Below are 12,781 nucleotides of genomic sequence, written 5' to 3'. Positions count from 1 at the left end.
TCATGTGGACTTGTTAGAGGAGAGATTCAGGCATCTTGTCATGCCTCAGTCACTGCTCTGTTTTAAGCTAACTTTAAACTAGAGCAAGTATTAGTCACAATGGTAGTTTGGGGCAACTTGTCTCAGTCATTTGGGGGTTTGTCACATATGCAAAGAATGGGCCAATGAAAAATGCACCTCTGGCAACTCTGTTTACATATTCCAGAATTGTTCTTCAGATGATGAGTCTGAAGAGTGAGGAAATTAGTTTGCCAGGTTTTGTTTTGTTGTTTAAAAATGGATTTTCCAGTTGCTGGAACTACAGTATGCCCACATCTCAGGACTGGTTTAAGTTTCATGATGAACCATCCATCCATTAACCAAAATGCTTAAATTTTTTATTTATTTTTTAAATTCAATTTAATCTCAAATTTCCAGTTTAAGGGAAGCAAAACAGGCTATTGAGGCTGAGAGCTAAGACCTATCTGCCAGCAGTTCCTAAGGACTTTAATTTATTTATTTTAATATTTTATGTTAAAGTTTGCTCAATGACTATGGTAAATTTTCAATATCAATGATAAACAATGTCTCTGGCTGTAAAAACAAACAAACAAACAAACAAAGAAAACCATGAAAATGTAATCCTTGTTTTATTAGTTGCAAAATCCAATGTGACATCTTACCCCATATAGTGTGACAACTTATCCATTGGTGGGGCAACATGCCACATGTTCACTTCCTCTATTTAATGGCTTATAACTCGGCACTGACACAAAATATAAAAATAACATGAATACAAAAAATATACCTAAGACTGGTCTTTCATCTGGTATACATTTTGTTTCTATATAATGTATGAATGATGTGTAAGAAATATGTAAAAATATAAAAAGTGATACAACTAGCCCCGGTCTCCCTAGCAAATTCCCACATCTGAACTGCTTTTTTAAATGTGAGAGGCGTGATCTTGCTGCTCGAACGGTGTGTATAGTGGACTTGAGATGACCTACACAGCATATTACATTCATAACGATACATGTATGTCAATGTACCAAGACTGACCTGTAAGAGGCCACATTCAGACTGCCAGAAAGCAGCTCTTGAAGACGAAAGTTCCAATTATGGGGCTCATGTCATCTCTCTAATTTCACTTTCCTAGGTCCCCGCTCCTCTATTTACATGCTAGCAGAGAATTCCATCAAGGAGCGAGGAGATTGACAAAGGAGCGAAATGGAAGGAAGTAGAAATGTTTTGGGAAAATCAGACGATTGATCCTCGATGTCATCATTAGATGAAGACTTCTGTGTGGCAGAATTATTACTATCACCACAAATGTCCACTTTATGATTTATGCTTCAAGTGAGATTAAATTAAAGTCAAATATCAACACTGTTACACATCCCTTAGACACTATAGCTACACACTACGTATTGTTACAGTATGCTCATTTCCCCAAAATTTTACCCACAATTCTCCTCAGCCTGAACCTTTTAGGAATGACCGCACACATTTTTGACTACTAAAGTCATTCGTAGATGAAAAGTCTCCTTTTTGACTGTGAGTAGCTAACATTACATCATGGTTTAATTCAGTCCATTTTCCCGTAACATTGAAAACCTCTTGTTGAGGATAAAGATGTAAGAGGAAATTCAGTGTTGCACCTCATTGCAGTACTACAATAAGAACTCACCTACACTACTTCCTGTTCTTGAGTTTAACAAATAGAAGAGGATGTAAAAAAAAATAAAAATAAAAAATGCAGTGTGGACTTATTGATCCAGCACTGATTTAGCAGTGTTTCACGATGCCCTGTGGCCTTTATGGCAGTATGCTTTATGTAACCGCCAATGCAGCTCACGCAGATAAATGTGTGTTGAAGGTTTTACACACAAAATGCTTGTAGTGAAGGGCTGCATACAGACTCACTCGCACTGTGGTGATCTGCTGCTGAGTAAATGGAGGCAGCAGGGGAGTGAAGGAAGTTGTAACACGGCGGCTTTTCGTGCGCCCGTCATATTCTGGACGTCCTCTTTTTGAGTCGGGTGAGTGACACATCATGGTGTATGATGCAATATGTCACTGTCATGGAAACAAGACATTGGGAAGCACACCAGCATGCATTCACTATGTTGCTATGAAACCAAGGACAGTTTCTTTTTTTCTTTTTTCTTTTTACATCCGTAGTCCTTCTTTTCAATTTTGCAGTTAGTGACATTTTTTATTTATTTTGCCTTTATACACCAGCACAATGAATTTAAAATACAACAGCACACAGCCTTAATCTAATAGGTTATATATATGATTACATAATTACACATAAGATTGTTTTTACACATTTTTTTCATATATAAAAAGAATTAGGGCTGTTTGATGACACTTTTTTTCAGACTGATACCAAAACGAGTACTCAACTGCATTAATGCAGTAAATTGAATATGATGTCAAGAAGCATGAACAATTTAAATACAACTGTTATAATTGTGCTAAAATGATGTATCTCTGGGGACTGGTGACTAGTTGTAATTTACAATAAACCAAATGGCCTGGAGTCTACAAGCGGCTTCATGTTCCAAAAACCAATTGCTCTGAATTTGAAAAGAAACATGTAGTGTTCTTGTCACCAACATCAAACATGAAACACTAATGCCACCTAGTGGCAGAAAATTATCTCAACACAAATCTATGACTCAATGCTTTCCTTTTAACTGTAAATGTAAACTGTAACTTTATGAATTACTGACTATAAAATTACTGTATCAAAGAACTAAAAAATACAACCACATTTGTATTTGGTATATTTGCTCACTGTTTTGTTAATTAACAAGAGTATGAAAAACTTGAAAAATATAATTTACTGTACATTAAGAGCAGATATACCGTGCGATTAATTTACGATTAAATGTAATTGACTGACAGCCTTAATATCTAAGTATATGCCTGTATGGATATATATGTGTGTAGTACAGAGTGGGCATTAAATTAGTTTTAAGTTAAATTGGGGGGGGGGGGGGCATAAAAAGCATTAAATTGGATTTGATGATAACTGCAGATATGCTGCCGTACTTTTGATTCCTAAAATTTCCGGTCAAATAAATGTCGTTAGCTTCATCTGCTCCTTTTGTTTACAATACAAAACTCATGCGTGATAGGTGGACATGAGCTCATATACAGTACTTGACATTCATTGAAGCGGAATTGCACCGGAACAGTCTGTGCACTTAACCAAACATACAAACAAACAAACAAACAAGGTGATTTGCGGATGGCAGCTTTCATCCAGTAAGAAAGGGACAAATAGTAAAGTAAAAAAAAAAATGGAGGTGGATGTTGTTGTCATCGGATGAATGGCTGAATGTCAGGTAAGATATACGCACATATTCTCTGATGTGCTGCGTGCTTTCAGTACATGCAGAGTGCATCTTTTCTTTCAAATGTGCTTGACTCATCCTTTGTTTGTGTGCGCACATTTATTTCCTTTATTTGTGTGGTTTCATATTTCCTTTAATTGACAGCCCCGAGGCGCAAGTTCTCATGCAGGCTTGTACTGCATGCCAGTCTCATGCTACGAATGTGTGTGCGTGTGGATATTACCTCAAAGCACCTTGTGTCCCTCGATGCCATTCATGACAAACGAGAGGTTCAAGTTGAATTTCACCGCTCTCCATCACCCTCATCAGTGTAATTACAGGTTTTTCTTCCACTTGATTGGTTTCGCATCCACGTACTTATTTGTTCTTCTCACGGCTTATGTGTGTGTGTGTGTGTGTATTCTTCTGACAGGTGAGCTGATTTGTTGGCCAATGTGTATGTTTGTGTGGGCTCAGTAATCTTGCGCTGTTATAGCAATTTACACTTGGCTCAGTCCCAGAGCTGGTGAGGCAGAACGCTTCTTCCTCCCTCCTGCCTCGATAAGCGCGAGAAGTCCTCACTCAACACCTCAATGCACGGAGTATGTTCAGTAAACTAAATGACCTCAAGTTATGGCTTGTAGTTAAGCTTAGTTGCAACATTTTAACCTCCGCTACAATCCGCTCATGCTTCAATAAATACCAATACGCAAAGGAATTGGTTTTTGAAACAGCCCTCAAGTAAACTGTCTCAAAACTGTCAGTGACTTTTGTGTTTTCCAGTTCAGCGCAAATATTGGCCTTCACTCTAGAATCCACGTCTCCATTAATTGTTCATTGTGCGATAAGAAAGAAGAAAAAGTCATGCATTGCCACCAGTGGCCTTCTTCATAGCCATAGGTATCTGTGCTAAAGAAGGGGGCGCTAATGAACCAAAAATATTTGACAACCATCAAATGGAAGTAGAAGAAATAGTCTGTAGTTTTGTGTAAGTTATAGTGTAATATGACTTATTTACTATTTAGAGCAGCAAAATGCGCAGTTAACGGTCAGGATCCTACATTAGGCTCCAATGTGACGCAGAATTTTAGTTAAGGTAAGCCATTTAAAACTACTGCAAAAAGAAAAGCTTTTCTATAGTGCTTCTGTCTAAACTGTGTGTGTTTGCATGTGTGTATTTAACTAACCCATTAAAACGCAGCCCATTTTTTAAAGTTATATAGCAATCAGCAGCTCATGCTTGAGCTGTTCCCTTTCTTTGTAAGCAATGGGCTCCTTTCGGGGGTACTCTGAATAACAGAAGGGCGCATTTGAACAACACTCACACAAGATTTTGAACAAGTACGTGCTCGCCTAGGGCACATTCATTTACCGGAAAAAGCCGTATTAAAATTATCGACACATGGTTTTAAATATTGGGCTATGAAAAGCAATATGAATTTGATATTGATATATCGATATTTTAAACCCAGCCCTAACTGTAAGCTACTTGGGCATTGATTAATGTGAAGTGCTGCCGGTTTGATACGCACTTCTGAAATTTGATCAAATTACCTTGAATTATAATTAATGAAATTAATCTAAAGTGAATCTAAGTGAAAACACTGAACGCATTCTGCGAGTCCAATGACAAAACAAAAAAGTCAAGAGGTCTGGTAAAAGAGCACAACCTGTGTGTCGAGATGAGCCCAGCTATCGAAAAGAAAAAATCAGGCTCCTGTCAGGTCACCATGCACCCACCCCCCTTGGCTCCTCCGCAGATGGCGAGCCCACATTGTCTCTTCAGGCTTTACCGTTCCTCCTGGCCTTCCAGGGGGACCCTTCCATTGGGATTGAGCTCCTGAAAACTTAGCTCATGGGATCACACAAAGCTAAAGTGATGGCTCAGGAAGGAGACTAATAATATCAGTTATACAGTTATCATGACCTGATTGACAAAAACATTCATTAAAGTCACCTTTCATTTACTCTCATAAATAGTAAGCTGGTAAGAATGATGGTTGACAGGTAAAAAGTAAAAAAAAAAAGGAAGACAAAAATCAAATCCTCACAAAAAAGAGGAAGCTTCCAAGCTCATCCCCGCCCTTTCCCCCCGAGCATCAAAGTGCAGCACAAGCTGTTTTAAATGCATTGAAAGTGTTGAATTAATAATGTCGGGAGACAAGCTGAGAAAAGAGGACAAATACTATGACGCCTTCTCGTTTCCTCTGCTATTAAAGCCTTGACATGAACAAATAGGAAACGTTAGAGCGAATGGGGGATCACAACGACGTGGTTGCAGTGACAGCCAAGGGTGAAAGCACATACATTGAGCTCAAATTGAATCATTCCCCGTCTTTATTTGGTTACCTTACACATCCCCCCAGTGTGTTCCTAGTTCGGAACATCGGCAATATTAGTCAAATAAACAATTCTATGTTTTTATTTAGAAGAAGTGTATTCAGCAGATCATAATACATATCTTAGACATCAAACTCATAACTACTTCCTTCCTTTCCTCAGTCTCTCCTTTGGTCTCTTGAGGTCTTCCTAATTTGTTGGAATTTAGATGTTTCTGGGGTTGGTGAAAGACTCTGGTTGGTAACCCGGTGGGTAGTAGGTAATGTCTGGTCGGTGCTGGATTTCACTTTCCTTTCTTTTCTTTAATCCTTCCTCGGGTCTCCTGACAACCTCACGACTCTAGCTGGATTCTGAAGTATTCGGTTTAGGGGAACGGTATGGGATTTTTAATAGGTTTTAGGTGAACTAATGAGTACACACTCACACGCACGCACACATGCACACACACGCACAAAATAAAAAAATAATAAAAAGAAGAAGAAAAAAAAGAGCAATGTCAAATCGGTAAAATTACCGAATGAACAATACTGAGCTCTTAAGAAAAAAAATAAAAAATAAATAAATAAAAACTCATAACTACTGTAGACTTAATGTTACCGACTTTGCATGCAGTTTACCACATTTTTCAAATAACAGTAAGATGGAAGTCAAACTGTCCGCTTTCATAAAACCTTTATTAACTGTGAAGGTTCAGCAGTTTGAAATGGCTGGTTAGCGCCGTTGTGGGTGTGAACACAGTCAACTAGCTTCACAACCAACGGAAGCGGCTCCTCTCATTCCCTTTAAATTCGTCCAGCGAGAGGCGCAGTCTTTGATATTGCGTAAGTAGAAGTTCATTTATAAGGGAATGGATGGATGGAAGGATGCAAACAGGCCTGCATGGGTGGATGCGATCACAGATCATGACTGTGAAGTGGGTAATTGGAAACTCCCTTCCTCAATGATGGTTCATGTCCATGTGTGTACTTCTTATGTGGCAAAGATATCTTAAACTGATACTTCTACACTTTGGAATATTTCTTTCTGTCTGAAAGGCATTTGAAGATCTGGAAAAAAAAAATTGTCACAAACATCATTGCCTACAGATGTGTTTGACTAAAGAATTGAAATATCCACTGTTTGTTCTTCCTGCCGCTCTTTGCCTCCTTTGCTATTTTCTTTTCTCTCTAATTGAAATGTTTTTAGTCATCAATTTCCCAGTGCCAATTATGAGCAAGTTTTAAGAGTGGGGACAGTATTAATCCTGCTCTCATTGCTGATCCCACCCGGACTGACAACCAAGCCGGCCAGACTGCTATAAAATTGGCCACGTTGGTGATAAGTAGAGAGAAACTTTAATTTGATTGCGTGAAAGCTTTCTTCGACTTGACCGATCATTCATTCGTTGGCAGCTAACACCGTCAGCTGTATTGTTGGTTGAGTTGTAGTGAATTTTACATGACGATTGTAATTTTGTTGAAAAATGTGTGGCTTGCAGGGTAAATTTGTTTATGAGTTGTGTTCGGGAAGACAGATGGACGATCACAGCATTTGTAAACACATGCTCAGGGACATCACTTGTGAGAGATGGATAACTGATGCTGAATTATTTAACAAGTAGCAGATGCGAAGGAGAAGCAAACAGGGCGGAATGTGATGCAATCAGGTATATACTGTACTATGGAGTGCTTGGCCTGCAAAACAAATAGCATAACCTATTGGTTGTTGAGGGTCTTTTGCCCAGATTTAGTTATAACTGTTTTAGTTTAGTCATAACTGTTTTTCTCATCTGTTTCCACATCAATGGGCCAGTGTCTGTGGTTGAAGTCAATGTGTATTGGATGATATGCTGTAAAAGTCTTATCTACTTCCGGCTGTCGTCATGTGCATTGAACTCATGGCTGGGGGCTGTTTCCTGTGGTTTGGTTTTTTTGGAATATTGCTTTTCAAGATAGTATAAAAATGCTGTGAGTCCGCTGTAACTACACACTTGCGAGAGGACTGCAGCCATTTGTCTGTAAACTTACTTGTGTCCGGAATATTCTGTAAAATAAATCCTTCGAAGGACCTGTTCACCGATCTCCAGTCTGTATTCAGAAAATCAACATTCTCTCTACCCGAACAACAACGAACACGCGGAAGACAAAGATGGTCTTCTAACATGGTGTTGAGAATTTTTTCAAGAAATGGACATTGTGCAAAATTAGGCTCTAAATTAAAGTTGCCATTTTTTGCATAATTTAAATACAATTCAATTTCTAGCAATCTAGTTAAACTTCAATGTAATTCTGCAGAATTGCATAACATAACTTGGCTGTAAAGCATCTCAATCTTCAGGTAGGTTTTATTTTCCGGCTAAAGGAAATACGCCAACTAACATGTTGGTTGAATGTGCTTTATTACAGCTATTGTATACTTGTTGAGGTCAAACACTAATGCTAACCAAATGATTGCTTGTTCTCCGCAGAGGCAAGGATCTGGGCCTGCTGCTGGCAACAACAAAACCTCCGGAGGACAAGGTAAGCTGCATTCCCATTCATGAGGTCAAATAACAAGTCACACACAACAAACTCTTACCAGCATCTAATAATAAAATGCATGTGGGCAACATCGATGGGCACACTTTAGATGTTGTTACTTTACGTATAACGTAATGTAGGCGACAAGAGGTTAAACAGGTTATTGAAACACTCTCCACAACCTTGATTCCCGCCCTGACAGTTTGAAAAGTAGAACAAAACAGTTAAAGATGGCGATTCACTTAAGCAGTAAATTGTGTTGCATTTGGAATAAACGGTGAGGAAAAGAGAATATATTGTGTGTTATTGGTGGGTATGCAGAAGTGAGAAGTGTTGTGGTGGTTGAAGCAAGTTCTGCGGGAATGCTCTTTGAAGATGGTGGCAGATTTTAGTTTGTTTTTAATTAGCTAAAGCAGGGATGGGCAATCCCCCCCTCCCCCAGATGGGCCAGGTTATTTGTAGATGAGATAAAAAAAAAGAAGAAGAAAAGTTTTAAATAAAATTTATTTCACACTTTTGATAGAAAGGGCTCACAGAGTGCGTCACATGGTTAAAATACTTATACATATATCATGCAAACATGTCCTGTCATACATGTATAAAATGCAGGATCACATTTTACATTAAAAAGTTAATACATCAAAAAACACAAATCTATCAGATCAAAATAAATACAATCTGTCAAAACGAATATGTAAAATTGTTTGCCTTAATAATAAAAAAAAAATTCTGCCATTAAAAACTATTATTTTATTATAATTTATTTATTTGTAATCAATGAACTCATGAACTGAGCTGACCTGCTTCATCCCGGCAGTTTTTTTTTCTTTTCGGATGTTGCAATGTAGTATGCAGTATGTTGTGTTAAATCTGTTATAATAACATGTTCGAAAGAAAACATTAATACATAAAAAATATTTTAAAAATGCATACAAAAATCTAAAACTATTTTTTTGACTACTAATCGGAATCTTCTGCTTTACTATAAATCAATTAACACATTATTTAATGAGATAAATGAAATAAAAAATACAACCAATTCTTGTGAACAGCTAAATGAATGTCTTATGGTTCGCATCATCCATCAATTTTCTTTACTGCCCCACTCCGTTCATGGTCATAGGGGAGAAGGAGCCTATCACAGCTGACTTAAGGTGACTGATTACTAGTAATTGCAAGGCCTTTATGGTCGCTTTTGGCATTGACCGATCATTTAGCTCGTAGCAGCTGCACCCGAGTCAGAAACAACCCAACTCCCAATAGCTCTCTGCTCTTGATTACAAAACAGTCACTTTCAGTTTAAAACTAGTCCGTTGCCATTGGTCTTATATGGTGTTATATTTGCGAATGTGTCGAGACAATCCCAGTGACATATTTTTATGTCTTTTAAGAATCTAGGCATTCAATCCCAGCATGTATTTTTATATAGTTAAAATAAATATGTTCACATATGGTAAAGGAGGGTCTCAATACGAGTCACAGTAGCAGAGAAGTTGAACCAGAATTTGTTCCAGCTCGTATAATCCTTGTGCACTAGTGCAGCTTGCCTCATGTCAGAGTGACAGGGCACATCCCTGAGCAATCTTGGGGTGTTCTATCTTGCTTGCGGGCAGATTGGCATCCCTCTAGCGACTAGTTCAAATCGATTTCCCAAGTCTGAAATGCTTCATCAGTGAAAAATGCTAAAAGTTCCATTTTGAAAATCGGGGATATTAACAATAAAGAGCTCATATCTAACAACATTTTTCAAAATCAAAGCAATAACTGGAAGATTGCAGGAAGAGGAACGTCAGGCAATGATTGAATGAAGGGAGCGGATAGAGTGGGAAGAAGGATAAGTCCGGCAGAGTTTATAGAACATGATGGCTCATGTATTCATGATGAGCTTTTAAAGGCACACATCCAATGATTGACTGTAACACAGGCTGAAGGACAGCTGTCATCACGCGCGCACACACACACACACACACGCACCCACACACACACACACACACACACACACACTGCGGGACCTGCGGGCTTGCCATCAGATCTGATTACAAACCGACCACAGCAGAGTGTCACATCATTGTCGACATGTCAGCGACACACAGTACACACATTTGAAAAAGAGCCCATCTGTCACTCGCTGGTAATATGTTGTCCCCTGAAGTCGGGGGAGAGCCGGGCCATCCGTCAGCAGGCTACTGTGAGCGCTGTTAGTTATTTCAAATGACACATTGTTCAGCAAAATAAATTTTGCATCTGTGGGACCTTTCAGCCCGTATTCTGCTGCTGCCGCATACAAAAGTCAATTTTGCTCTGAAGTAACCTTTGTTAGTGTACGTTGCCGGGTTTTAAGGTTTCGTCATAAATCGCGCTATACGCTATAATGCTGTGACTCAGTCGGGTTAAATAACGCAAACACCACGAGACAATGATGAGATGGCCCTCAGCTTTAAATCCTCTAATGAGAATATGCACCATTAGACAGAGATTTACTCTATTTCCTCAAGCCTTGGGGAGCGAAAAAAAATAAATTACTTCACCAATCATGTTTACTGTTAATCTCTCTGTCAATACAAAGCAGAAGCAAAGCAAACTAAGACATGGACTGGTAATATCGTTTGTAATTTAGCGTACTGCTGATTGCAGCAGTGATTTGGAATGTGCTGCTATTCCATTTGTACAATAAGACAGATAATCATTTTATGCAAAGAGGGCAAAACAATCTGTAAGGCAGTGCTATTTGGCGTGTGCTTACAACATCATTAGAAGATTCAAACCCAGAACCTCAGAGCTGTAAGGCAGAATTGCAAAAAACGACCATAGAATGGTTTCCTATTTCAAACAGAAACTTAGATTTTTGAAAACTTTAACCCCATAACACCAACCGTATTATATTAAATACAAGACATTTTGAGCCCTCTATTTCATGCGTATAATATTTTCCCCCCATTAAAACCCTTACGTATATGATCTGACACGCATGCATTGCACGGATAATCCATTAGAGGGCAGTCTCACGCAGCTGATGGCTTTTCCAGCGACCTTGCAAGATCGCCCCAATTGAGAAAGGAGAGACACCTAGACTTTTTTTTTTCTGGAGTGCTCAGTATTGTCATCATCATTGCTCTCTCCTTTTTTATTTATTTTAGTTTATTTTTTTAAACTTTTTAAAATGTATTTTAATTTTTAAAAATTGATTTTAATTTTTTTTATTTATTTTGTATGTGGGTGAGAACGTGTATGTGCATGTGCGTGTGTGTGTGTGTGTGTGCGTGCGTGTGAGTGTGTATTCATTAGTTCACCTAAATCCTATTAAAAAATCCCATACCGTTCACCTAAACCGAACACTTCCAGCCAGAGTCGTGAGGCCGTCGGGAAACCCGAGGAAGGACCAAAGAAAAATTGAGAAAGGAGAGACACCTGGACTTATTAATAGTGGGAAATGATCTTTCTGATTTTTGGAAATATGTTTGATATGTTTGTTTATTATTATATTTTTGACAGTTTTGAATGACAAATTTAAAGCACCGGATGTATCAAATATGACACAAATCAATAGTTATTAAATAAATAAATAAAAAATTGTTCGAAAGGACCAATGACTACTCTATTTGCAAAGAATCTGAATTTTCTCTTATATATGTCATGGTTCAGGCTTTATAGGGTTAATGTTCACTGAATGAAGAAAATAAAAGGAAAAGTATACTATTTAGTATCCAGTATACATGAGACTCTTCTTGTCTGACCTTGACAGTTCATTCAACGTCTGGAAAGACCACTTCATCCGAATGCCTGGCCCTGTTTTTTAATAAAGAGATGCTTGTGGGAAGTGAGGAGAAAAGTATTAACAATGTGTTTTTCATTCCAAAATCGACCCCATATCACCTCTTGCAGGCTCAAGGACAGTAGCACATATAAATGTATTCATATTTATTTTAACAGGAAGCATTCAAGTGAGAGGAGACAATCACAGCGCATGACCCGCCGTTACACAGCAAGGCTGTTTGCCTCATTACGAAAGTACTGGGAATCACCGGGATGGAGAAGATTACTTTGCAAAAGTGAATATTGATCCAGTGGTTGCAGTGGAATTGAACCTCTATCACTTTGCTGCATCATCGCTGCCGCAAGACGCGCTATTTAAATCCAAACGCTTGTATCGGCTGAGGATGTGCGAGATATTCTTTGCATCTTACTTCAACGATAGTAATCAAGCTCATAGAATTGCATAAAAATACAAAATTTTATCTCACATTCCAAATATAACGTAATAAACTGTAACTATGCATTTAACATTCCATCATGGTTAACGGTGTGAAGGCCTCTTACATACTGCTAAACACCTGACAGCTTGCATTTAAACCAATGGTGCATTGGCTTCTTAAAATAAAACACATAGAAATACTGACAGAAATGGGCTTTGCCAAATAATTATTTTATTAACTGAACTACTTACCGCAAAAATTTAATGTCACATACAAATGCCCCCGTCTACACGCAATTACAATTGTGGCTCATATTACTAATAGTGTAAAGTTTTTTTTTTAATCCCTTTAGGAAATCATGAAAACACAAAAAAATGGTTCAGTATTGCCACCATCATTTTAAAAAAAAAGATTCCTCCTGTTA

The 12,781-nt window shown here is 38.2% G+C and overlaps 1 protein-coding gene across 1 annotated transcript in view; it reads left to right on the top strand.

Annotated features, from left to right (window-relative positions):
• The window catches only part of pcp4b (Purkinje cell protein 4b), a 34,594-nt gene that overhangs the window by 14,100 nt on the left and 7,713 nt on the right, over nt 1–12,781 (top strand). The window contains exon 2 of the mRNA XM_077566843.1: nt 8,113–8,164. Within this exon, the coding sequence (XP_077422969.1) occupies nt 8,113–8,164 (52 nt within the window). The remainder of the gene's footprint in view (nt 1–8,112; nt 8,165–12,781) is intronic.

This window comes from Vanacampus margaritifer, chromosome 5, assembly GCF_051991255.1.
Source record: "Vanacampus margaritifer isolate UIUO_Vmar chromosome 5, RoL_Vmar_1.0, whole genome shotgun sequence".
In the NCBI taxonomy this organism is placed as follows: Eukaryota; Metazoa; Chordata; class Actinopteri; order Syngnathiformes; family Syngnathidae; genus Vanacampus; species Vanacampus margaritifer.
The sequence above is the reverse complement of the archived record's forward strand: the minus strand, read 5'-3'. Positions and strand labels throughout refer to the sequence as shown.